At 40.2% G+C, this 27,913-nt stretch overlaps 1 protein-coding gene across 3 annotated transcripts in view; it reads right to left on the reverse strand.

Moving 5' to 3' along the window:
* The window catches only part of LOC100778359 (HEAT repeat-containing protein 6), a 91,648-nt gene that overhangs the window by 24,534 nt on the left and 39,201 nt on the right, over nt 1–27,913 (reverse strand). For all 3 annotated transcript variants that reach the window (XM_006581858.3, XM_041016580.1, XM_041016579.1), the window contains exons 12-15: nt 27,453–27,555; nt 27,277–27,367; nt 14,819–14,916; nt 5,741–5,923 (exon numbers count right to left, since the gene is read on the reverse strand). In XM_006581858.3, the coding sequence (XP_006581921.1) occupies nt 5,741–5,923; nt 14,819–14,916; nt 27,277–27,367; nt 27,453–27,555 (475 nt within the window). The remainder of the gene's footprint in view (nt 1–5,740; nt 5,924–14,818; nt 14,917–27,276; nt 27,368–27,452; nt 27,556–27,913) is intronic.

The following is a 27,913-nucleotide window of genomic DNA, read 5'->3' on the forward strand; positions in this document are numbered from 1 at the left end:
ATATGCTGGATTCTCAATGCCAGTGTCACAATCATCTTCAGAGAGAAAGTGGAGCGTAATCTAGGGATTCGCGGCGAATCGCTGAAGTCGATGGGACTTGATAACTGGTTCAACTTGTTGTCGCCAGAGCAGAAAAATTGAATCATCAAGCTTGTGAGAAATTGAATTCGGAAACGAAGAAGCAGAAAGCAACGCATTCTCTTGAGACGCCATTGATGATCGTCACCAAGCTCTAGATACCATAAAAGAGTTCTTAACAGAAGTGAAGAAGAAGAAGATGAGATAAAGAGAAAAAAAGAGAAAGAACTTACAGAATCAGAAAATGTTATTATGATTGGGCAACTGATCTCTGTTACAAAGAGAAGTATATATAGAGTTCTAGAACAGTTAGTTTTTACTAACTAACCTTCTAACAAAGTCTTAACTAACATTGACACTTAACTAATGTAGTAACTGTCATAACTAACTAAGAACTAACATGGTAACAGTCATAGTTAAGTGAGTGTGCAGCTGAATACTGCACCTCCCTTTCTACTACTCTAATACTACACGAACTCTAGAATTGAACAAAGAATTTTGCAGAGAAGTCATGGTTTGGATAGATTAAAAGCTCATGATACCATAATAGAATACAGAGAATTGGATAAAGTGAAAAGTTCAGCAGAATTAAACTGAAATGTTTGTCAATCATTTCAGTAGTACAATGTACAAAGAGGGTAACTGTAGATGATTGCGGAAATTAGACAGAATCATGCAATCCTGATTGTACAGCTATAATTAGGATTTGCTATTATTTCTTTCCTTTCTTAGTTACAACAATTATAGGGATTTTGGTTCCTGATTTTTAGCTCTAAATTAGGGTACAGAATCAGTCTTGTAACCCTATTTATACACACCATTATACCTTTTTCAAAATATAAAAAAATACAGTTCATTTTTCTATATGGTATCAGAGCTTGATCTGATACTTCCCTGAACCTAGCGCCAGCCCTACCAAGGAAAGGGAGAAAACAGAAAACACAACCAAAGGGGAGATTGGCATGCTGCTAACCAGCTCACCTGAAGGGATTACTCTCCCTATCACAGGCCACAAACTGAATGGCCCAAACTTCATCCAATGGGAGAGGTCAGTTTGCATCTTCCTCCAAGGAAAAGGAAAGGAAAGGTATATCTTGGGCGACCCCAAACAACCAGAAAAGGGGGATCCCAACCTTCAAAAATGGCAACTGGAAAATAGTTTGGTGATGTCGTGGCTTCTCAATACCATGACAAATGAAATTGGGGAGAACTTCATGTATTATGACACCGCAAAGGAGATATGGGATGCGGTGAAGGAGACATACTCAAATATTGACAACACTTCTGCCATATTTTAGATCAAGAGCCTACTCCATGACCTGAAACAGGGAGAAAAATCAATCACTGAATTTTTCAACACCTTGAGTAGATACTAGCAGCAATTGGATACCTACGAAGAAATAGAATGGAAGTGCCCAGATGACAAGAAGAAATACAGAGAGTAATCCCTGCAGTAATGTTGTGGCACTATAGATTAGGCTACCCAAATTTTATGTATTTGAAAAAAATGTTCCCATCATTATTCAATAAAAGACTAAGAAATTTTCATTGTGAAACTTGTCAATTATCCAAGCGTACCAGGAGCACTTACCCCCCACAACCTTACAAACCTTCCCAACCATTCTCGCTAATCCATAGTGATGTATGGGGACCACCAAGAGCCAGCAATATTACCGGCTCTAGATGGTTTGTGACGTTCATTGATGACCACACAAGAGTCACACGAGTGTTTCTTAAGGAAAAGTCAGAAGTAGCACGAATATTTGAAATTTTTCATGCAATGGTGCAAACACAATTCCAAACCAACATTAAGGTGCTGAGAACAAATAACGGTCGTGAATATTATAATTCCATGCTGAATTCCTACCTACAGAAAAATGGAATTGTGCATCAGAGTTCATGTGTAGACACTCCACAACAGAATGGTTTGGCAGAGAGAAAAAATAGACACCTACTGGAAGTGACAAGATCACTGATGTTGGCCACAAATGTACCAAAACAATTTTGGGAAGAAGCTGTATTGTCCGCAACCTATCTCATAAACAAAATGCCTTCTAGTGTCCTTAATTTCAACACCCCTCATGCAGTCCTTCAGACCACCTACCCAACCAACAAAATCCTCACCTCAATTCCCTTGAAAGTGTTTGGCTGTTTAGCTTTTGTTCACAACCTAGACCCGCACCATAGTAAACTTGATCCCAAGTCCATCAAAAGCATATTCCTAAGATACTCACCTCACCAAAAGGGGTATAATTGCTACTCTCCCACAACCAGAAAATTCTATCATACAATGGATGTGACATTTTTCGAGCATCAGTCTTGCTATCCCAAAGTAGGCATTCAGGGGGAGAAGATGCCAGTTTTGACTGACATGACAGAATTCCAACTTTTAGACTCAAAAGGATGAGATGGCTGCACCTTTCGAGATTCCAGAAAGTACTCCTGCAGAACCGGAGATTGAAAAAACTGATAAGCAGTACCAACAGAAACTGTTTCTGCGGTACCAGAAGAAGCTCAACCAAGGAGCCAAGACCAAAACTGGAGGGTTTACGTTAGAAAAAGGGGAAACCATAAGGCAGTAGAGCCAATCACAGTTCCAATGCAGAGCCATGAATCTGACCAGGCTCCTAAAAATGAAATTCCCAAAGGTAACTCTTTTCCCATCTCTGAATCCATTCATACTAATACAAGTAACTTGGATATGCCTATTGCCTTGAGAAAAGGGGTGAGAACCTGCACTCAACACCCCACTGAAAAATATGTCCTATGGAAAATCATCACAGGGATACAAGGCTTTTGTAGCATTGCTTGATAGCACTCACGTCCCAAGAAACATTCAGGAAGCTTTCCAACATCCTGAATGGAATGCAGCAGTGAATGAAGAGCTTCAAGCATTGGCAAAGAATAACACCTGGGAGATCACTACTCTACCTAAAGGAAAGAGACTAGTTGGATGCAAGTGGATTTTTACTATCAAGTACAATGCTGGTGGTAGTATAAACCGGTACAAAGCCAGGTTAGTGGCAAAAGGATTCACCCAATCATATGGGGTGGACTATGAAGAAATCTTTGCACCAATAGCTAAACTCAACTGAGTTCAAGTTATTTTTCCCTTGGCAGCAAACCTGGATTGGCCCTTGCACCAGCTGGATATCAAAAATGCCTTCCTAAACGGTGAGTTGGAAGAGGAAGTGTACATGCAGATTCCTCCAGGTTGTGAAGCAGCCAGCACCTCAAATAAGGTATGCAAACTCTGGAAGTCATTGTATGGTCTTAAGCAATCTCCGAGAGCTTGGTTTGAGAGGCTGACCCGAGTTGTCAAGAAAGAGGGCTTCACCCAATGTCAGTCAGATCACACAATGTTTGTTAAACACTCATTGGAAGGGAAGGTAACACTATTTATCATCTATGTGGATGACACTGTAATCACGGGAGATGACCATAACCAAATCAATCACTTGAAGAGTTTTCTGGCTAGAGAATTTGAGGTAAAAAATTTGGGGCAGCTAAAGTGCTTTCTTGGGATGGAAGTGGCTCGAACAAAGCATGGGATCTATATGTCTCAAAGGAAGTACACCCTAGATCTACTTCAAGAAACAGGGATGCTTGGGTGCAAGGCTGCCAACTCCCCTATAGAACCAACCAACCAGAATAGCTCCGAAGATGATAGTCCTCAGCTGATAAAACCAGGTACCAAAGTCTGGTTGAAAAATTAATCTACTTGACACATACCAGGCCAGACATTGGTTTTGCAGTAAGTATGACAAGTCGCCATATGTCAAATCCCACAGATGTTCATGAGAAAGCTATGAGGAGAATCCTACAATACCTCAAAGGTATCCCAGGCAGAGGTCTCTACTTCAAGAGACAAGGACATTGAAGTATATACAGACTCGGATTGGGCAGGTTGTGCATCTGACAGGAAATCAACTACTGGTTATTGCACCTTTGTGTGGGGGAACCTAGTAACTTGGAGGAGCAAGAAGCAATCCATGGTAGCCAGGAGTAGTGCAGAAGCCGAACTAAGAGCCATGGCACATGGCATTTGCGAAGGAATTTGGCTGAAGAGGATGTTGGAAGAAATCAGGATTCCCACCAACTCTACAATGAAGATACTCTATGACAATAGAGCTACCATAAGCATGGCCAAAAATCTAGTTCACAATGATTGAACAAAACATGTAGAGATTGACAGACACTTCATTAAGGAAAAAATTGACCAAGACATTATAGTTGTTACCCATGTTCCATCATGTAACCAAACAGCAGACATCCTGACTAAAGCTCTTCCAAGACGCTCATATGAGGACATCAGAACCAATCTGGGAATGATAGATATCTATCACCCAGATTGAGGGGGAGTGTAGATGATTGCGGAAATTAGACAGAATCATGTGATTCTGATTGTACAGCTATAATTAGGATTTACTATTATTTCTTTCCTTTCTTAGTTACAACAATTATAGGGATTTTGGTTCCTGATTTTTAGCTCTAAATTAGGGTACAGAATCAGTCTTGTAACCCTATTTATACACACCATTGTACCTTTTTCAAAATATAGAAAAATACAGTTCATTTTTCTATAGTAACCTTATACAGCTGAAGTGTATGACTCATTGGCAAGTCAGCATCTAACCACCTAATTGACAATCTAACTAACTCTGTATTAGAAACTAAACAGTATCATAAAGAAGATACGAGAGAGAGTTTGAGAGAAAGAGAAACTTGAGAATCAAGTAAAGAGAAATATATTTGGCCACTGAATATTGTGTTACAAAGATGTATTTATAGAACAGTTACTGCAACTTGTTTGTAACTCTTCTGTTTGTAACTAAATTGTAACTGACTTCTTACTTACAACTTCCCAACAATCTCCCTTTATCTAAGAGTCAAGTTGAATACTGCAACTCTTTTGTACATACTCTAATACTCTGTAACAGAATAAATCTACAGGAAAATGCAACTAAAGTAATTGTAAATGCACATATTAAACATAAAGTAACTTTCTCTAATATTTCATCACAGTATTTTAAATCCCCTTAAATATTGAATCCCCTCTCAAAATCCTGCATCCAAAGACAATCAATGTAAGGTGATTTGCCAACTATTTCCGCCTCAACTTTCATACCTGCCATGGAAATAGAAGCCTCGAAGTCAACATTGCCACACCATGGCCATTAGATAACATTTTTGTCAAAAATCTGCTACAGCATACTACCATGGCCTTCATTTAATGATAATGAGGAAGTAGGTTGGGCATTTTTGTTTTCTCAGTAATGAGCGAGACCAAAAAGGTTATCCATTGGTTTACTAGGTAGCATTTTGTCTGATGCTTTATCCCCTGTTTTGTACTGATCCATAACCACTTTTAATATCGAACAACATTAATTTTTAATGTTGTCTAGTCCTTCATTTTTGGGTAAATCAAACAGACCCATAGAATAACAGAACATTAATATAACAAAGTATGGCAAGAACATTAAAATCTATATGGTACACAGGAATGCCAAAACACCAATTAACTTCCATGTATACAACACATGCATTTTCTACACTCTAATTGACTACTGATTGTACACCGGTGAATCTAACAAACAGAAAGGGGAATGAGAGGCTAATTCAGGGAAGATTTAGCATGTATGAAGAAGGGCAAAGTTGCTACCTTAATAGCAGTGATCAGAACTTTTTCATTATTAAATGAAGAAGGACTACCAACATGATCACTTGACTGCCTGGAAGGAGCTTCAAGGCACACAGTACTAAGGAAGCCATGCACAATAGCAGAAACTTTTTCCCAACAAGCAGACACTATGTTAGGATAATTGTGGGATACAGCTTTAAGTGCCTGTAGAAGGTTAATTGAATAAATCAATAAACTAGCATTGATGCATACATCAACTTATTATTTAAACATAAATAGAAAAAAAAATGTCAATCAATAAGACAATAACTATTAGTTTGAAGTTTGAACTCAGCTAGTAATGTAACTTGGAGGAATTAAAAACATAATTTAAGGCTTGGTCAAGTGCTAAACTTGTGCTGCGAGCTATGGCACAAGATATTTGTGAATTATTTTGGCTGAAAACTATTTTAGAAAACTTAAGATTAAATGGTATGACTTATGAAACGTTACTGTGATAAGAGTATTTTATGAACGTCCTGTTGGGTTTTTTCAGCCAGCACACATGATTAACTTTATTTCATAATTAGTTAAGAGTAGATAAACATGATTGTATATAATTATCGATGCATATAACAATAACAAATTTTAAGGTACAAGTAACAACTGTCAAACATTTCAATAACCTCATGACAGTATTAACCACTTGTAAGGCAAAGTTGACCACCATTAGATATTCCAATATTCACATGACACTATTAATCACATATTGACAACAACATATCTTAGAATGTAAGTTTAGGCCTAACTCTATCCCACAAAACCAGCTTGTTAGTTAAGGGTTGTCCCCCACTTATATACATTACTTTGGCCATATCTCTAGTTGATGAAGGAATAAACTACCACCCTTGAGGCTGGCAATTAAGGCAGCTCCAAATTTTAATGGTGTCAATGATAGAGAGATGAGAGAGAGTGAGCGAGAGAGTGAGAGAGACCGTGAGGGTGAGAGAGAGTGTGAGATTGGGTGGGAGAGAGTAAGACACAGGACTCAACACAAAGAGCAACACAGAGTGAGGGCGAGAGAGGATTCCCGTCGGATCTATGCCGAGAAAAGGTACGAACAAGGACAGAGCTACAGGCGAGACAATTGGAGGAGTAAAGGAAACATAACATCGTTTTACTTTACGAGATTCCCTGATGGCGTTACGGAGAAAGATTTATGGATACATTTCAAATCGTTTGGTGCTGTAAAGGAGGTCTTCATTTCCAAAAACAGGAATAAGCAAGGCAGGAGGTATGGGTTCGTCAGATTCGAAGGAGTGGAGAATGCGTACAATCTAGAGAGGAAGCTAGACAACATCATCTTTGGTGGGCTCAAGATGTATGTTAACACGCCAAAATTCGAGAGGAACAAGGTCACAAAACCAAACTCAGAAGTGGAAAGAGGGGTGAATGACGAGCAAACGGGAAAGGCAGCACCTAGGCCTGCATATCCAAACCCGATTCTGCAATATGGCTCGTATGCAGAGGTAGTGACGAGAACGAACAAAAGTGCAGTGTCAACGAGAATAGCAACAAATGTAAGTTGTAGCAATGGAGGTTCATGGTCATCAGTGTATTTAGATATTCCGGACACGGTGCAGAAGCAGGCTAATCAGACGTGGGTGGGTAGACTGAAAAATCTTGCCATGTTTGACCGGGTCGAAGACGACTTGTATTGGGACATCAGCGGTGATGTATCGCCAAAATATATGGGTGCTGATATGGTACTGTTACTTGGTCTCACTGATGAAGGAGCAAAGCAGATGATGAAGGAGGAAGAAGAGGGAGGGGCCACGCCATTCCACTCTTTGAAAAAATGGAACCCAAAGCTACGTACAGGTTATAGATTGACATGGGTTAACTGCTGGGGCTTACCATTACAGGCTTGGGATACGCCACAAATTCGAAAGGTTGTAGCTGCTATCGGAGACATGGTGGACGTGGACGACACCGTTGAGCTGGCCCGGAGATTGGACAGGGCACGGGTTCTCATCAAAACCCCATGGTTGCCACTCATACAACACTCAATCAGAGTTCATATACACGAGGAGACTTATAATGTGCATGTCGTCGAAGAAAGTGGTAACAACCCACACAGGTGCTATTGCCGGAGGAGCGCGTACGGGTCATCTAAAGAAATTGATTCGGAAGACAGTGACGTCGGCATGCTAAGAGAGGTAGACCAGAGCTCGTGGCTGAACGGAGACAACGATGAGATTGTGGCGGCGAACATAAACACTGAAGCGCACAGCCCACGAGTCAACGCGTCGCTGGCCGGATCGAAGCTCCAGTCATACATGCATGGTCATGGCGAAGTCACGACTGCGACCGCATCCATTAAGCCCGTGACGGCGCCCGAAGCCACCGTGCCATCATCGGAAACTCAGAACCCCGACGAAGAGGGTTTACCCAGAGGGCAAAGGGAGAACAGCAAACTCAAGGGTAAAGCAATTGTTCCGCGGGTAAAGAGCCCAACGGCTATGGACCGGTCACGAAACACAGCCAGCTGCCTAACGGTCACTGCGGCAACCAACCCCGCTCATCTCAGCGAAATTCACGCTGACCGACAACCTAATCTTCATGGAAATGGAGATTCAGGCGGTATCGGGAGCTTAAATGCTGACGTAACGCTGGTGAGTGAATCTGAAAGAGGAAATTTAGAAAAGAAGAAGCAACAAGAAAGCACGGGGCAAGTCTCAAATTTAAATGAAACACGTGACTGTAAGGGGAATTCAGAAGGAGTTATGGGCTTTTCTACCCACACCCCCAAGGCCTCCTATATACAACCAGCACCTAGCCCAATAGCCAGCAAGTTACAGCTATATTCACAAGTTTATTCACGGAAGAGATGGTCCAAAAGGAAATCCATTTCGGGCCGTGCACCTGGAATTCCATTACCTTTAGAACTGGACTCAATTTCAAACACTCCAAATGTAGTGCAGGTCCCGAGTGACAACATAATCAAATGTGGGACGATACATCACACAAAAATAGCCAATACGGAGGACTCATCAATACAATCTGAGTGTGCAGTGGCAGAGCCTCACTTATGGAACCAAGAGGCAGCAGACATATGGGAGATGGTAAAATCACTGGGGGTTACTACCGGGTCTTCACAAACAGAGCCGATTAATAAAATAGTGGAGATGGAGAATAGAGACCGTAAAGAGGCACAGAGCTTGGGAAGCAGGGGGATTGTCCAATGAATATAATAACTTATAATGTCAGAGGTTTAGGGAGGGGGATTAAGTGGCCAACAATTAGAAGAATGGTTAATAAACAGCACATAGATATGCTATGTATTCAGGAGACAAAAAAAGAGATTGTAGACAGATCCATGTGTCAAGCACTGTGGGGGAACACCGATGTCAGATGGGAAGCTCAAGCGGCATCAAATTCAGCTGGTGGGATTCTATGCTTGTGGAGTGAAAAAAGTTTTAAGTTACAAAGGAAGGTCATTGGCCAAGGTTTCCTACTGTTAGTAGGAGAATGGCTTCAGGAGCAGCAATTGATTCATATCATCACCATCTACTCACCATGTGACATCCAGAATAAAAGAATTTTGTGGGACAATGTGAAACAGCTGAAATATCAAAGCCAAGGGGGGCTATGGTGTGTTCTAGGAGATTTTAATAACATCAGAGCATCATCAGAAAGAGTGGGCATATGTCATAGAGGGTCAGGAGAAAGCAACATGAGCGAGTTTAACGAATGGATTGAGGAGTTAGAGGTTGAGGAAGTGCCATGGTTGGGCAGACAGTTCACATGGTTTAGACCAAACGGCACCGCTAAGAGCAAGTTGGACAGATTTCTGGTATCACCAGAGTGGTTAGCCAAATGGCCTGGAAGCACCCAGCACACATTGGATAGAAATTTCTCTGATCACTGTCCAATTTTGCTCAGATCTAAATTCGTTGACTGGGGTCCTAAATCTTTTAGGGTCTTAGATTGTTGGTTCTCGGATAATTCATTCAAGAAAATTGTCCAAGAATCATGGAGTTCTAATCAGCAAAGCGGTTGGGGTGGGTATGTGTTGAAAGAAAAAATCAAAAGCCTGAAACAAAAGTTGAAAGCATGGAATAAGGAACAGTTCGGTAACACTTTTAAGAGATACAAGAAAATTGAGGAGGAACTGAACAAGTTGGAGACCAACACAGGTGATAGACACCTGACTCCTAATGAAATGATGACCAGGAAGCAGCTTCAGGAAGACTTGTGGAGAGCGGCCCAATCACATGAGTCTTTACTAAGGCAGAAGGCAAGGTCTACATGGATCAAAGAAGGCGATTGTAATACAAGATACTTTCATTTGATGATGAATGCTAGTCGCAGAAATAATAGCCTAAGAGGAGTGTGGATTAATGGAGCATGGTCTGAAGAGCCGGCACGGGTGAAAGAGGAGGTGAGATCTTTCTTTATGCAGCGGTTTCAAGAACCAGACCAGCACATACCTCGGTTGGATAGCATAATCTTTCACACCATAGACAACCATCAAAACGAGATGTTACTGTCGCGTTTTACTGAAGAGGAGGTGAAGAGCGCTGTGTGGGAATGTGGAAGCGAGAAAAGCCCAGGGCCTGACGGACTTAACTTTAAATTCATCAAAAGATTCTGGCATTTAATCAAACCTGATGTTCTCCAATTCTTAGATGAGTTCCATGTCAACGAATGCTTTCCAAGAGGTTCCAATGCATCATTTATAGCCCTCCTCCCAAAGGTGCTGGAGCCACAACTTTTGAATGATTACAGGCCTATTTCACTGATAGGGTGCATCTATAAGATAGTGGCAAAGATACTGGCCAATCGTCTGAAGAAGGTTATGCCTTCCATCATTGATGAAAGACAATCCACATTCATCGAAGGAAGGCATTTGCTTCATAGTGCGGTGATAGGAAACGAGGTAGTCGATGAAGCAAGGAAAGGCCAGAAGCCTTGCATTGTTTTTAAAGTCGACTATGATAAGGCCTATGACTCAGTATCATGGAATTTTTTACTGTATATGTTAAGAAGGATGGGATTCGGTGACAAATGGATTCGATGGATTGATGGATGCTTAAAGTCTGCTTCTATTTCAATACTGGTGAATGGCAGCCCCACGCAGGAGTTCATCCCGCAAAGAGGACTAAGGCAAGGGGATCCACTAGCACCCTTATTATTTAATATCGTCGCTGAAGCTTTAAATGGGCTAGTAAGAACAGCTGTGGGGAGTAATTTATATAGGGGATTTTCAGTGGGTTCAAACAATGTGGACATTAATTTCCTCCAATACGCAGATGACACAATATTCTTCGGGGAGGCTACCATGATGAACATCAAAGCAATCAAAGCAATCTTGAGGGCTTTTGAACTTGTATCGGGACTCAAAATCAATTTTGTAAAAAGTAGTTTTGGAGCATTTGGTATGTCAAAACAGTGGAAACTTGAAGCAGCCAATTACCTCAATTGTAGCCTACTGTCCTTTCCTTTTACCTATCTAGGCATCCCTATTGGAGCTAATCCAAGAAGAAGTTTGATGTGGGATCCTCTAATCGCCAAGTGTGAGAGAAAATTAGCGAGATGGAAGCAAAGACACATTTCTTTTGGGGGGAGAGTGACTCTCATAAAGTCTGTCTTAACATCCATTCCTATATATTTCTTTTCTTTTTTCAGGGTTCCTAAAAAGGTGATAGACAAGCTGGTTTGCTTACAGAGAAAATTCTTATGGGGAGGTGATGCGGATCATCACAAGATAGCCTGGGTCAAATGGGACACCGTGTGCCTTCCAAAGGAGAAAGGGGGGTTGGGGATCAAGGATATAAACACTTTCAATATTGCATTACTTGCAAAGTGGAAGTGGAGTCTATTTCAGCAGCAAGGAGCACTTTGGGGCCAGGGTTTTGGAATCCAGATATGGCGGGTGGAGGAGCTTGGGCGATGCACCAACAACCAACAATGATTCTATTTGGTGGAGGGATTTAAAAAGGGTATTACAGCATCCGGAGTATGGCGAGCCATTATCGAGGAGTATAGAGTGGAGGGTTGGATGTGGTGACCATATAAAGTTTTGGGAGGATCAATGGATAGGTGAAGACAGATCATTAGCAGCAAAGTATCCCAGGTTGTACCTCATCTCTAGTCAGCAAAATCACACCATTCAGCAGATGGGGACTTGTAAGGATATAGGATGGGAACCTTAGATATAACATTTCGTTGCCAGACATAAACTTTGGCAAACATTTCTGGACTTCCTTTAGAAGATTGAGCCTTGGTTGGGGAATTATTCTTGTTGCACCCCTCCGTATTCCCTATTGGGCCCAAATTATTACTTGGGCCAAAAAACTTTTGAAACTGCAAGGGGGACCTGTCTGGTTGGGGTCCCATAACCGTTAGCTGTCCCCTACTTTCTTCATATAAGTCTACCACCTTTTCTGCTCTTCCCTCACAATTCGAAAACTTTCCCAAATACTCTCCATTGACCTGCCATGGCCCAGCTTTTGTGTTCTCCAATGTTTCCTCCCCAATTAAGCTGTTGTCTGCTATCTTTTCTGAAACGCATTCACCAGGGTCAACCTTTGCTAAACGGAGGCCCTGGTTAGGCGTCGCTGTGACCTCTGCATTTTCTCTGTAATTATCATCGGAGCGGTTATTACCCAACGAAGTGTCTTGACCACTGGGTTCACGTCTGAGTCCACTGGTTATATCATGTGACCAGTGGTTCGAACGTTATAGCATCTTCTTCGTGGACAACTCCGGCGAGAAGGACAACGTGGTATTGGAGTCATCGTCGTCGGCGCCGTCACACTCGTCGTCAGACGGCACGTCGTCCGTCCAGTCATCGGCCAGAAGGGACCTCTTGCGCTTCGTGTCGCCGTCATCTCCCACCTCCTCCACCATCTATACCTTGTACTCGTTAATCCCCACTCGGACAATGACTTCCCTGTTGATCGTCGACGGAAGGGGAGTTCGGACTAACATGCGGGCCCGATCCAACCGGCGACGGTCTTCAGTGTCGTCGTCGGGTCCTATCACGTCGCCGATACAGGAAACGACCTTCGTCATGCGTTCAGTATCCCACGCCTCAATCGGGAAACCCCAGAGCTGGATCCAAACAACCCGATTGTTTGGTTTAATCCCCGGTCGCCACTTCTCTAGGGAGTAGAAAATGGAGTTACCGCCATCAATCTCCGATGAGATAAGTTGATGAGCTCTATCATCGGAAAGTCCAGTAAGGAGAACCATATCGTCCCCCAGGAATTTGGTACATATGTTGTACCCGAAATCCCACGATATGCGATCCTCCACACATTCCATCGACATTGGCTTCTTTAATTTCCCCACCCACGCCCCACTGCACCAGTAATCGCGCCTTTCTTGGGTGGTATAGAAATAAAGGTTGTTGTTCCTGCGCCTATCACCATTCCCTCTGAAGCACCTCCCTGGGCCGTCACCTCTGCGTATGATCGCAGTCTTGGCCTGCTGCTTTGTTCACGGTATTTGCTAAGGTCTTTGATTGATTCCCCTCCATTAGCAATCATTGTCTGCACAGGGTGTGTCCGAGTTGATCTAGCAAACCTGGGTAGGTTGACAAACAGTTTCTGGTCGTTGATGAAGGTATTATCCAACTAAACCTCTAGGCGTTTGGCATCCGAAACTCCCTTAAAGCGCACGAAGCCATATCGTCTTCCGTCCTTGTTACGTCGTTTTGCAATGTAAACCTCACGCACATCTTCCCATTTTTTAAAATTTTTCCATAGTCGCACCTCAGTAACATCATCAGCAAAATGTGTGAAGTAGAAAGACGTGATGTCGTCCTTATTTCTCCAGTTGGGTTGGTGGTATGTGGGCTCTCTCCATGTTACGTGTTTGTCAGGACTTCTTTTCTCTGATATTTTCTTCTTTCTTTCCTTTGCTGATCTCTTGCTGGTTACCTTCGTCCAGTTTCCATCCTTATCATAGCTATCCTCCTTCTCATTTCTGTTGTGCCAACCCCTTTGTTCAGATATCCCCCTTTCTCCCCTGCTTCTCCACCTACGATGTTGCCTTCCTCCAACATTCCTCTGGTACAGGTTGTAGTCACGGAACAGAGAGTGCTCTCTTGCACTCCTCTCATGCCTGACTCTCAGTCTCTCCCTCCCTCTACCATATGCTCCCGTTCTCTCTGTGTTTGCACTCCTCTCATGCCTGTCTTGCTTTCTCTCTCCCTCTCTATCTCTATGTGTCACTCTCTCTCTCCCTCTCATGCTCTCTCTCCCTCTCTATCTCTATGATATTGAATGGTTTAAGTAGTTATTTTTATAAATAAATTTTTTAACCAATGAGTGTAGCTTGTTTTGTTGATAGCTTAATAAATGCATGCACTTTCATGGGGAAATGTCACAATTTTAAGGGTAAAAAAGAAATTTAACAATAAAATAGTGATATTTTCTTATATATAGGACCAGAGGTAGTATTATAAATGAAGATCATTCTTGACAATCTTAAAATATGCAGATCCTATGAAGCTTCTGTGTGATAATAAATCTATCATTAACATTGCTCATAACCCAATCTAGTATGACAAGACAAAGCACATACAGATCAACTAGCACATACTGAAGCAGTGACTGAGTAACAACATATCCAGCAAATATATTAACTAAAGGATTTGTCAAAAAACACATGTAAGATCTTAGGAATGATATATATTCATTCATCAACTTCAGGGAATCTAGGAACACATGATTTTCTTTCCTTATTTCTATTTGTAAAAATATATATTTTCCTGCAATTTAATTTCCTTTTTAAACTATAACTATCAGTAAGATTATAAACCGTAAATATTAAGATTAGTCTCCCTATATACGAGTAATATTGTACTCATTATCAACAAAAACTATTCAGATTTTTCCATATTTCCAAGTTTTCTTTACGTATTTCAAAGTCTCAACACTGTCGATTAGGAAGATATCTATCCAATGTATGCAAATTCAAATATGGCAGGCTCATCAAAAAGCAAATTCCACAAATCATGTACACCGTCCCCATGCATATCTGCTAAATAGTAACAATAAATAATTCAGCAATCTATGCCAAAATATTCAAATTTACCAACAAGACTACCTGAAGGGCCTCAAGGCAAATGGTTGGGCAACTCCATTGCATTGAATATTCAAATAACGTAGAAAGAACACCAGACTTCTTTTCAGTCACAATATAACCTGATGAAAGCCAACCATTGCAAACATGAAGCTAAACCAATGAAGCAATAACCTGACAATGTCAAACCCAACTAGTAATGTCTTGTGGCTAAACATGCAATCTACACAAATCAGTCATCCCTATCAGTTAATGACTTATTGCACAGATTGCTATTGGCTGATCGATATCCCAAAGCAAAGCAAAGCAAATCTATATAGGCAATGCCCACATGGTAGGGCTTCTAGCAATGGCACTAAGTGGATGAGCCAATCAGCAACCTCTGCAGTTGTTTGTGGTGTCTCGGATAGTCACTCATGTGGCACTAATAGTCAACCTTCTTGACGGTGGCTAAGAAAGAGTGTTAGGGAAAACTAGGGTTTCCCCAAGATGTGGCTCTAATGCCATCTTCAGATGAGAAGAATAATTTCTTGTGTATTAATGAACAATTGATACATTTATATATATCAAGGCAAAATCAACCTATAAAGTTTAGGGATTATAATTAGTGAAACAACAACAAAGCATTATCCCACTAGGTGAGGTTAGCTACATGAATCACAGGACGTCATTCAGCTCAATTAAACACAGTTAGGGAAATAAGGAAACTAAATTATAATAAGGAAACATGGAAATGAAGAAACAATTTCTCCTCAAATTCCTAAATAATTCTACACGTCATAAAAGAACATTTGTCTCGCATTGAAAATGACATGGAGTAGGATGGTGAAAATGATATGTCCCTAACATTGTTGCCCCACACGGGTTTGACTCCCTAAGATTCTAACCCGATCCTAGGCCTTGAACCATGTGCACTTGACAGTTGACACTAAATAACATCATTCAGTATTAGAATATTAGAACATGTGTTGTAAAACTGTATAAATAGTTTGTAATTGTGTGTACTTGTAAGGGCTGTTAGCCTTTGCTAACAACACTTCTCTAGCAATTAGATATCTGACACTGTTTTTAGGTGAGGCATCAATGGAAAATGCCAAGGCAATCAAAGTCATTTCAAGGACCTTTGAACTCGTATCAAGCCTCAAAATTAATTTTGCAAAAAGCTGTTTTTGAGCAATTAGAATGTCGGAACAGTGGCAGAAGGATGCTGCAAATTACATGAATTGTAGCTTGTTGTTCATACCATTCATCTACTTGGGCATACTAATTGGGACAAACCCCAGGCGATGTGAGTTGTGGGATCCTATCATTCACAAGTGTGAGAGAAAGTTAGCAAAATGGAAGTAAAGACACATTTCTTTCGGGGGGAGAGTGACCCTTATATAGTCGGTTTTAACATCTATTCCTATTTATTTCTTTTCATTTTTCAGGGTTCCTAATAGAGTGGCGGACAAGCTGGTGAGTATACAACGCCGATTCTTATGGGGTGGTGGATTAAGTGAGATACAGTGTGTCTCCCAAAGGAAAAAGGGGGCTTAGGCCTTAAAGACATCGAGACCTTCAATCTAGTATTGCTTGGCAAATGGAGATGAAATTTATTTCAGCACCAAGGGGAATTATGGACCAGGGTATTGAATTCAAAATATGGTGGTTGGAGGTGCATGAATGAAGTAACAAGAGCCAGCAATGAATCTTTACGGTGGCAGGATCTAAAAATGGTTCTTTATCAATCGCAACAGGGAAATGCCTTTCAAAATGGAATAGTGTGGAGGGTAGGGTGTGGAGATAGGATCAGGTTTTGGGAGGATAGCTAGATTGCTGATGAGATTCCACTAATAACAAAATATCCTAGGCTGTATCTCATTTCCAGCCAGCAAAAACAACTCATTCAGCAAATGGGAACTCACACGAATGCAGGATGGAAGTGGAATTTCATATGGAGGAGGCCATTGTTTGACAATGAGATCAACATGGCTGATAACTTCTTAAGAGATATTAAAGGCAATCTAGTCCAGCCACATACAAGAGATGATTGGGTGTGGAAAGCAGACCCAAATGGCCAATACTCAGCACAAAGTGCTTACAATTTGCGGATGGGGGAATCCACATATGAGAATCAGGATGGAGTGTTTGACGAATTATGGAAATTAAAGATTTCAAGTAAAACATGCTTCTTTGTTTGGAGGATAATTAGAGATCGACTACCAACAAAAATAAATCTGCGAAGGAGACATGTAGAGATCAATGATGTGTTATGCCCATTCTGCATGAACAACGAAGAGGATGTAGTTCATCTATTTTTCCAATGCAGTAAAATCCTCCCTCTATGGTGGGAATCTTTGTCTTGGGTAGGGGCTTTCCCGCAAAACCCAAGGCAACACTTCCTTCAACATGCACATGGGCAGGATGATGGAATAATGGGTAACAGATGAAAGCGCTGGTAGATGGATCTGACATGGACTATATGGCAGCACAAGAACAGGATAGTTTTCTCCAATGACACCTTCAATGGCAACAATTTGATGGATGATGCAATATTCGTACTTTGGACATGGTTCAGAAATATGGATAAAGATTTTGTAATCCATTTTAATCAATGGACGAGTAACCTTAGAGAAAATTTTGTAATCAGGAGAGGGCATATAGGATCTGAGTATCCTATTGACTAAAATGTAACTAGCTTTTGGTTCCTATCTAGACTGCTTCAAGTTTGATTTTGGAACCAATTGACTGGACATTTCCTAATATGTAACCTTAGTACCTCTAGTACTCTGACATATATATAATTTATCTTTGCTGAAAAAAAAAGTTAGTTAGTTAGTACAGTCAATTTGTTGGTTAACTCAGTTAGTTTGTTAGTTAGTACATTTAGTTTTGTTAGTTAATTCAGTTAGCCTTTACTGCTAGTTGGTTAGATTCTGTTACTGCTAGTGTAAACGTTCAAAGGTTTATATATACCTCTCTTTGTAACCAACTCAGATTAACTTTTCAGTCTAGTAATAATATCAGTCTTTTCTCTCAATTTTCTCATCTTCTCAAACACTTTGTCACTCAGTTTTATCCAACATTTAGGTGTGACACTCAGTCAGGAACACAGTGCAAGTTTTAACTAAACTATTAGGCCAGACTGGACTACAAGCAATCCGAATGTATGATATTTTTAATTGTTCTCACTCGTCAAGTGATTCAGACAAGTGTTTTTTGATCAGCAAAGATAAATGAAATATATATCAGAGTACCAGAGGTACAAAAGTTACATATTTGTGATTGTCCATACATTTGGTTCCAAATATCAGACTTAATACAGTCTCAATAGGAACCAAAAGCTGGATACATATATGAATCTATAGACTACTGATATCCTATGACTGCTACCCTCTGCTGATAACAAAACCTTCTCTAAGGTTACTTGACCATTGATTAAAATGGATTAGAAAATCTTTTTCCATATTTCTAAGCCATGTCCAAAGTAAGAATATTGCGTCATCCAACAGTTTGCTGCCATTGAAGGTGTCGTTGGAGAAGACTATCTTGTTCCTCTGCTGTCATATAGTCCATGTTAGAGTCATCCACCAACACTTCCACATATTAACCCTTATTCCACCAGCCAAACCATTTACATGTTAAAGGAAGTGTTGCCTTGGATTTTGCGGGAAAGCACCAAACATGTTCACCCAAGACAGAGATTCCCACCATAGAAGAAATATTTTGCTGCAATGAAAAAATAAATGAGCTGCATCCTCCTCCTTGTTCCTGCAGAATAGGCATAACATATCATTAATATATACATGTCTCCTTCGCAGATTTGATTTTGTTGGCAGTCGATCTCTAATTAACCTCCATACGAAGACTGAAGTTTTAGTTGGGATCTTTAATTTTCATAATTCCTTAAAAGCTCCATCATGATTCTCCTCTATCGAGTATTGGCCACTTGGGTCTGTTTTCCAAACCCAATCATCTCTTCTATGTGGCTGGATTGGATTGTCTCCAACATCTCTTAAGAAACTATCAGTCATGTGAATCTTATTGTCAAACCGTGATCTCCTCCATATAAAATCCCACTCCCACCCTGTATCCGTGTGAGCTCCCATCTGCTGAATGAGCTGATTTTGCTGACAAGAAATGAGATATAGCCTGGGATATTTTGCTATTAAGGAAACCTTACCAGCAATCCAGCTATCCTCCCAAAATTTGATCCTATCACCACACCCAACCCTCCACACCATTCCATTTTGAAAAGCATTGCCTTATTGCGATTGATGGAGAGCCATTTTTAGGTCCCTCCACCAAATAGATTCGTTGGTGCCTCTTGTTACTTCAACCATGCTCCTCCAACCACCATATTTCGAATCCAATACCCTAGCCCATAATTCTCCTTGGTGCTGAAATAGACTCCATTTCCATTTGCCAAGCAATGCAAGATTGAAGGTCTTAATGTCCTTGAGGCCCAATCCCCCTTTTTCTTTTGGAAGGCACACTGACTTCCACTTAAAGCATGAGACTGAATCATATGCCTCTTCATAGTCTACTTTGAACACCATGCATGATTTTTTACTCCTTTTAGCTTCCTCAACCGTCATTTGCTATGATCACGCTATGCAACAAATGTCTACCCCCTATGAATGCAGATTGTCGTTCATCTATTATGAGTGACAGCACCTTCAATCTTTTAGCTAACAGCTTAGCCACAATCTTATACATACAGCCTATTAGTGAAATAGGTTTGTAATCATTCAGGAATTGTGGATCAGCCACCTTAGGAATTAGGACTATAAAAGATGCATTGCAGCCCTTAGGAAAAATTCCATTAACATAGAATTCATTCAGAAATCGGAGAACGTCAGGTTTGATTACTTGCCAAAACTTCTTAATAAACTTAAAGTTTAGTCCATCTGGGCCTGAACTTTTCTCACTCCCACAATCCCGTATAGCCTGTTTTATTTCATCCTTTTGGAAACGTCCCATCCACATATCATTGTGTTGTTGTCCGATGGTCTGAAAGCGGATTCCATCCAACTGGGGTCTACCTTGCTCAGATTCTTGAAATCATTGCAAGAAGAACAATCGGACTGCCTCTTTCACTCTTCCCGGTTCATCAATCCAGGATCCATCAATCATCACTCCTTTTAAAGAGTTATATCTGCAATTCACATTCATCATCAAATGGAAGTAACGTGAATTGTAATTGCCTTCTTTAATCCATCTTGATCTCGCCTTCTGCCTCAGTAGAGACTTGTGTGATTGGGCAGCTAACCATAGTGCTTCCTGTAATTTCTTCTTAGTCAACAATTATTGGGGAGATAGTTGTCTATCAATTATATCTGCTTCCAACTTGTTTAAATCAGCCTCAATTTTCTTTAACTTCTTAAAAGTATCTCCAAAGTGTTCCTTATTCCATACCTTCAACCTTTCTCTCTCTACTCTATTACATTACTACTTTTATCAATATTGTGTATGTGATCACATTTGTCTCAACCACACCATTCTCATGATTAGTGTAAGGACAAGTAAGTCTATCAGAAATTCCAAAAGAGGCTAGAAGTGTAGAAAAGGGTTTGTATTCACCTCCCCAATCAAACTGGACAGTTTTAATTTTGAGGTTAAGCTGTAGTTCAAACATGGACTTGAAAGTTTGAAAAACAAACATGGTTTTAGCTTTGGACTTTATAGGATATATCCAAGTATACCTAGAGAAAGCTTCAATGAAAGAGACATAATATTTATAACCAGAATATGAGGTAATATGAGAAGGTCCCCATAAATCTGTAAAAATGAGCTCTACAGGAGAATAAACGGAAGTAGAAGTATGAGAAGGTAATCTAAGATTTACCCATACAACAAGCACAAAACCCTGTGCAATTTTTATTTGATGAACAAATATTACAATGAGTGAGAACAAGATTCATTACATGATCATTAGGATGCCCTAACCTAGCATGCCATAGATTAGCAATACTGAAAGAAGAAGAAACAGAATTAGACATTACAGTAGAGCTATTATTATTAATAGTGAGAGCTGAACAAGAAGAGGCAGCACTTGAAACAGCAGATGCAGACATCAGTAGTGAAGGGCTCTCTTGAAGCTTGAGATTATGAAAGGAGTAAAGTCCATTAGCACCAACAACTCCTTTAAAAAGGATCTTATTGGTCTTCTGAGATTATACAAGACACACGAGGGTGAAATTCAAAGAAAACAGAGTTATCTTTGGCAAATTAACTAACACTTAACAAATTTTTCGAAATTGAAAGAACATATAGTAACTTGTGAAGTTTAAAGGTTATGCCAACATCATTAGGAGATATAAATGATGAAGAATCAGTGTTAGAAATACTTAAACCTTCACCATTGCCTTTGAATATCTGATCTAGTCCATCAAAGTGAGTGAATTGTTTTTTTGGTCAGCAAAGATAAATATATATATATTGAATAAAAAGTACCAGAGGTACTATTACAAAATTAAAGTCCATATAATTGGTTCCTGAAAGCAGACAACACAGTCTGATAAGGAACCAAAATATGGAGGGAATACATAAAAAAAAACCAAGAGTGTAACCCTACTACTGCAAAAAATTCTGTCGAAGGTTACTCGACCACTGATTAAAATGCAAAGAGAAGTCCTTCTCCAAATTGTGAAGCCAAGTCCATAATAAGAAGGATGCATCTTCAACCAGTTTGTTGCCATCAAAAGTTGCATTGGAAAATACAATGCTGTTTCTAAGCTGCCAAATCGACCAAGTAACCGCCATCCACCACCACTGCCACCTCCTAGATCTTATGCCAGCCTCTTTCAAGGAAGAGAACTGCATGAAATGATCTGTTATACTCCATGGAAGAGGTCCCTGCATATTTATCCAATTCATTGTTTCCCACCATATAGGCTGAGTCTTAATGCAGTGAATAAACATGTGGGAAGCAGTCTCCTCCACCCTTCTGCAGAAAGGACAAGTCAGATCCGAGATCTGCACTTGCCTGGCCCTTAAATTAGCTTTTGTAGGTAATCTGTCCCATAGTAATCTCCAAGCAAACATTAAAAATTTACTCGGGATCTTGATCTTCCAAAGGTCCTTAAAACAGTCGTGAAGGTTGTCAACAGCTACCTCCTCCCAAAACGAAGAATAAGCACTACGAGTAGAGAAGATACCCGATGCTTCTGCTGTCCATACCCAAGTGTCAGAACCTTGAGAATTAATGGATATACCTTCAACTTCAGAGAGGAAGGATATGGCTGATTCTATTTCTCTGTCAAACAGCTGACATCTCCAACTAAAGTTCCAGTTCCACCCAAGGTTGCTATGCTGCCCCAAGGAACCAACCAGCTGGTATTGATGGTTGGAATTCACATAGAGCCGCGGGTACTTTTCAGCTAAAGATTGGTCGTGACTAATCCACCTATCCTCCCAAAATCTAACCTTATCTCCAGCTTCTACCTTCCACTTAATTTGTTGATAAAGAGTCTTTCCATTGTATGGCATATGCATAACTTTTATTAAATCCCTCCACCAAATTGACTGACAGCTTGAGTTTCCTTCTCCAACTAGACCTCTCCAGCCCCCATATTTAGCTTCCAAAACTGCAACCCATAGAGCCCCTTGTTGGTACATAAGGTTCCACATCCACTTTCCAAGGAGGGCCATGTTAAAGGTATGGATGTCTTTAATGCCTAAACCTCCTCTGTCTTTCGGTAAGCAAACTGTTTTCCAAGATATCCAGGCAATTTTGTTGTTGTCATGATCTCCTCCCCAAAGAAAGCTTCTCTGGATTCTGATTAATTTGTCAGCCACCATACGGGGAACCCTGAAAAAAGAAAAATAATAAATAGGAAGAGAAGTAAGGACTGATTGGATAAGAATCACTCTCCCCCCATATGAGATGTATCTCTTCTTCCAAGTAGCTAGTCTCCTCTCAAATTTTTGTATAATAGGTTCCCACACATGAGCTTGCCTCGGGTTAGCCCCAATGGGTATACCAAGATAAACAAAAGGAAGAGCTAACTGACTACAATTAAGGTAGGTAGCTGCCATTTGCCTCCACTGGTCATCCCTACCAAAAGCACCAAAAGAGCTTTTGGCAAAATTTATTTTTAATCCAGAAACCACTTCAAAAGTTCTGAGGATAGCTTTGAGAACTTTCACATTTTTCATAGAAGCTTCACCAAAAAAGATCGTGTCATCCGCGTATTGTAATAAGCTAATACTGATTTCAGAACTAGCAATATTGAAGCCTTTGTATAGGTTTGCTGCCAGCGCTGTCCTCATCAGACCATTCAATGCCTCAGCTACTATATTGAATAAAAATGGAGCTAGAGGGTCCCCTTGTCTAAGACCCCTTTGAGGCTTGAACTCCTTTGTGGGGCTACCGTTGACTAAGACTGAAATTGAGGCTGATTTCAGACACCCTTCCATCCAGCTGATCCATTTAGGACAAAATCCTGTTCTTTTCAGCATATACAGCAAAAAATTCCATGATACCGAGTCATAAGCCTTTTCATAATCAACTTTGAATATGAGGCAAGGTTTATGGCTCCTTTTAGCTTCATCAATGACTTCATTAGCTATGAGGACACTCTGAAGAAGGTGTCTCCCTTCAATAAACGCTGATTGAGCTTCATTAATGATGGTAGGCAGCACTGTCTTGATTCTCTTAGCTAGGATCTTCGCTACAATCTTATACATACAGCCTATGAGGGATATAGGTCTGTAATCATTCAAAACTTGTGGATCAACCTTCTTTGGAATTAAAGCTAGGAAGGAAGCATTGCCTCCCCTAGGGAAAATTCCGTTAGCATGAAATTCATCTATAAATCGAAGAATATCAGGCTTGAGCAACTGCCAAAAACTCTTGATGAAATTAAAGTTGATCCCATCAGGCCCGGGGCTCTTGTCACTCCCACAATCCCAGATTGCTTCCCTCACTTCCTCCTCCAAAAACGGCTTCACCAGCTCTATATTTTGTTGATGAGAAATGCTTTGAAAGGGGGTACCATCTAAAGTGGGTCTATGGAGGTCTGGTTCCATAAACCTATGCAAAAAGAAAGATCTCACCTCCTCCTTCACAACATGAGGTTCAGTTGTCCAAACTCCATCCACCATAACTCCTTTTAGAGAGCTGCTACTGCGGTTGGCATTTATCACCATGTGAAAAAAGCGAGAATTGCAATCACCCTCCTTGATCCACCTTGATCTGGATTTCTGTCTCAGCAAGGACTCATGGGCTTGGGCTGCAGCCCAAAGATCTTCCTGCAGTTGTTTCCTATGCTGCTGTTCATGAGGGGACAAAATCCTGAATTGTTTAATATTTTGAGTCTCCAGTCACATGAAAACTGGCTCCAAAATCTGGAATCCAGGTGGTACCAGCTTGCTCATTCCCTTGACAAGTTGAACTAGTGAGCATCACACTGGGTTGACTATGATTTGGACCAGGATTCTTAGAATTAGGATTAACCTAGGTGTTTGAGGTTCTGACTGAACCAATAGAGTATGGGATAGGCTGTAATGTAGTGGGGTCAATGAAAGCTAAAGATTCATGAAGATGGAAGGTCACATCAGACCGAAAATGGCAAACATTATTCGTGTGCCCAAATTTAAGACAGATTTGACATTGAAAATTTGCAAATCGTCCACCACCAAGACCTCGGCCGGAGCTACCACCACAATGGCCCGCGGTCCGGAAACGCACCACGACCATACACACCGTCAAAACCACCAGAATCACCAGTTTTATAGGCGTTTGGATACAAACAGCCTTGAGTGTAGTTTATCGAAACAGAGTTCATCACCTGTGCTTATTTGTTGTATTGCATAAGTCGAGTTTCATGTCCATAGAGCAACGCTTCAATCTCTGCGATGGACAAAATTTGCTTTTTGCTTTGGATAACAGAAACCACCGATGCGTAATCCGACGGCAGTCCTTCAAGCAGCATGTCAACGTATTCCTCATGACAATCAGGGACACCAACACCAGCAAGTTCATCCACAAACCCTTTGATTTTTCGCAAGTTCTCCTCAATTGTTTTGCCGTCAAGAGTAACTGCTCTCATGGTAGTGTGGAGCTGTCATGCTTGAGTTTTCGTGTGAAGGCTAAAATGCTCATGAAATTTATCCCAAACCTGATAGTAATGATAGTAATGATTTGAACCAAGAACACGTGACGATGTTGATTTAGAAAGAGCTGACTGCAACCATACCAAGAGCATTTGATCTTGGACCTCGCACACTTCATAATCAGGGTTGATATGATCATCCTCTATGAGATAACGAGGAGGAAAAATCGGATTAACCACGAAACGTTGCAATCTGTGTGACTTAATAACCGGTTCAACGTATTGACGCCACTGAAGATAGTTGGAATCATCAAGTTTCTCAGCCACAGAGTTGGGAAATGATTAGGAACTGAGCTGGAAGGAGCAGAAGCCATGAACACAGAACACTGGACCTTGCGAAGGAACTAGGAATTCGAAAAAATGGCTCTAGATACCATGTTGAATAAACTAAGAGAGAGAGAGAGAGAGAGAGAGAGAGAAGGAAGAGAAAACTTGTTGAACAAAAAAGACTGATTTTATTGATTATCAAAGTTAATTACAGAAGGTTACAAAAGAAGTATATATAGACCTCTGTTCTGTTATTGTAATAGATTGTAACTAACTAACATAATCGTAACTAATAGAACCCAACCAACTCTAACTGATTCAAATCAACTCTAAGATAGGTGTTGTTAGCAAAAGCTAACAGCCCTTACAATTATAGTTTACAAAACTGTTTTCACAGTTGACTGACAGCATACTCTAATATATAGAAATAATGGATAGGGGTGAAGGTAGAGGATCAACAGAAGCAGGGATAATTGGTAAAACTGTGAGAGGAGTTGCATTTGATTGGTCAGCAATAATAGGGTTAGGCTTTGAAGAAAATAGGATAGCAAAGCAAATTATAAAGAATGAGAGAAAACTTAGAGTTTAAAGGAGATGCAAATAAGGCTAGACCTGTGGGAATTAATATCAATACCCTGCCCATTACCAATGGGTATCTGATCTGGAACTTCAAATGGTGTCAACTGCTGAATGTTTAGAGAAACATTAGTGACATGATGGGAGGAACCAGAATCTGGATACCAACTGTTTGAAGGAACAGAACCAGCAGTAGCAATGTTAGCTTGAGGAGGGGCTTTAGGAGGAAGAGTTGCTTGAACTCCAGCATTGTGCACATATGGCATTTGAGGATAGTAGTAAAGAAAAGGAGCCATGATAGGCATGTATTGCTGAGCAGAGGGAAGTTGTTGTGTTACAGCTTGCTGAGTAGAAGGTTGCTGAACTGAAGAAGTGGTTGTGTGTTTTCATAAACCATGGGCTGTGTAGCAACATAATTTTCTTCATAGCGATGGTAGAAAAATGAAGCCTCATGACCGAATTTGTGACAAAGTTGGCACTGAACATTTGCAAACCTACCACGACCACAGCCATCTCCTCTACCAACATTGCTTCTCCCTCCATTGTGACCTCCATAGCCACATCCACCTCTACCAGAATTAAAAAATCGGTTACCATTGTTTTCATTGCTTTCATTGTTCGAAATATTGGAATTATTATAATTCCCTTGAGAGAGGTGAGCTTGAGCATCAACAGTTTGAGTGCTTGAGCTACCACTGGAAGAACATGGCAAATTTTGTAGCACTTGAATTGGTTGGACATAGGCAGTACTGTTAGAAGATGAAGCTCCTTCGGAGAAATTAACAGCAGAGCTAGTAGAAGCCCCTTGGGTCAAATTAACACTGATTTGGGAGTCAAGTTTCTGAAACCTATTAAGCCTAGATTCATGACCTAGCAGCAACATCGCAACCTCATTAATTGTGAAGTGGATGAAACTTACTGCAGATTATTGACAAAGTGGACTCATAATCCCTGGGTAGTCCCTCAAGAATAACATCAAGTTGCTCATCAGGAGAAATTGTGACTCCAATTGAACCAAGCGAATCAACAATAGTCTGAATTTGTAGCAAGTACTCAGATATAGACTTATTTTGCAACTGTATACTACGAAGCTCGGTTCTTAGTTGACAAGTTATTGAGGAGGCTGAAAATTATTTGCGGAAGCCATTGTTAACAACACAGGGATCAAACAAGCTCTATGATACCATAAAAGGATTTCAGAATCAAAAAGAGAGAAAAAGCTTAAACTCAAGTCTGATTTTTAAATTGGCCTGTCAGGTAAATATTGTTGAGGATTTTTTATTCTCTTGCATTTGCTATTTTTCTCTTCTATCTTAATAAATTATTCATTTGTAAAAAAAAAAAAAAAAAACTTGAAAAGATGATATTAGTTGAAAACTTCAAATGAAAATATTATCTTCAATGAACCTAGATAAAATATACTGCACATTCAGAACCATGAATTATGTAAACATTGATATCAAATTTTGAGTAATTCATTATTTTTGAAGTAATAACTTACACAAGTACTTTTACTATTAAGAATAAAATAAAAATTACCTGAAGAAACCTCATCATAGAGCATCTTCCTTATTTGAGCAGAAGATGGTGAAGTAGACAAAGCTAATGTCAAGCAACCAATAGCAGCTGCCTGCTAACGCAGGTCAATGTTATGCATACATATCATTGTGCCAGAAGGACAAACAAAACTTTGAACAATCAATCATACAACTAACCAGCAGACTACTTCGATCACTTTTCATCCAAAACCCTTCTTCGATCCTTGTTCTAATAGATGTAACAACGATAGGCAACAAATTTGGAGGCATTCTTGAATATCTGGTAAAACAATGATTTCAGTGCACCTAATAATTTTACATTTGGAACAGATAAAAAATCTAATCTACCTTCAAGAAATCAAGAAGCATATATGGTGTTAGTGTAATAAGTGCAATTAACATTTAGTGAACATTTAGAATGATCAACATCATTATCTGTAATTAATTGTTTTATTCTTATATTTCACATTTATTATACTGTTCCCTATACAACCTCCGGAATTTTTTTTTATCAGCAAAAATGTGTGTGTGTATATATAAATCAGTACAAGTAGTACTAATATTTGTATATCCCAGTGTGCATATTATCTATGTAAGATTATGGTATCGAAATATGCTTGAGATATTAGAATACGATA

Source organism: Glycine max, chromosome 6, assembly GCF_000004515.6.
Source record: "Glycine max cultivar Williams 82 chromosome 6, Glycine_max_v4.0, whole genome shotgun sequence".
Classification (NCBI taxonomy): Eukaryota; Viridiplantae; Streptophyta; class Magnoliopsida; order Fabales; family Fabaceae; genus Glycine; species Glycine max.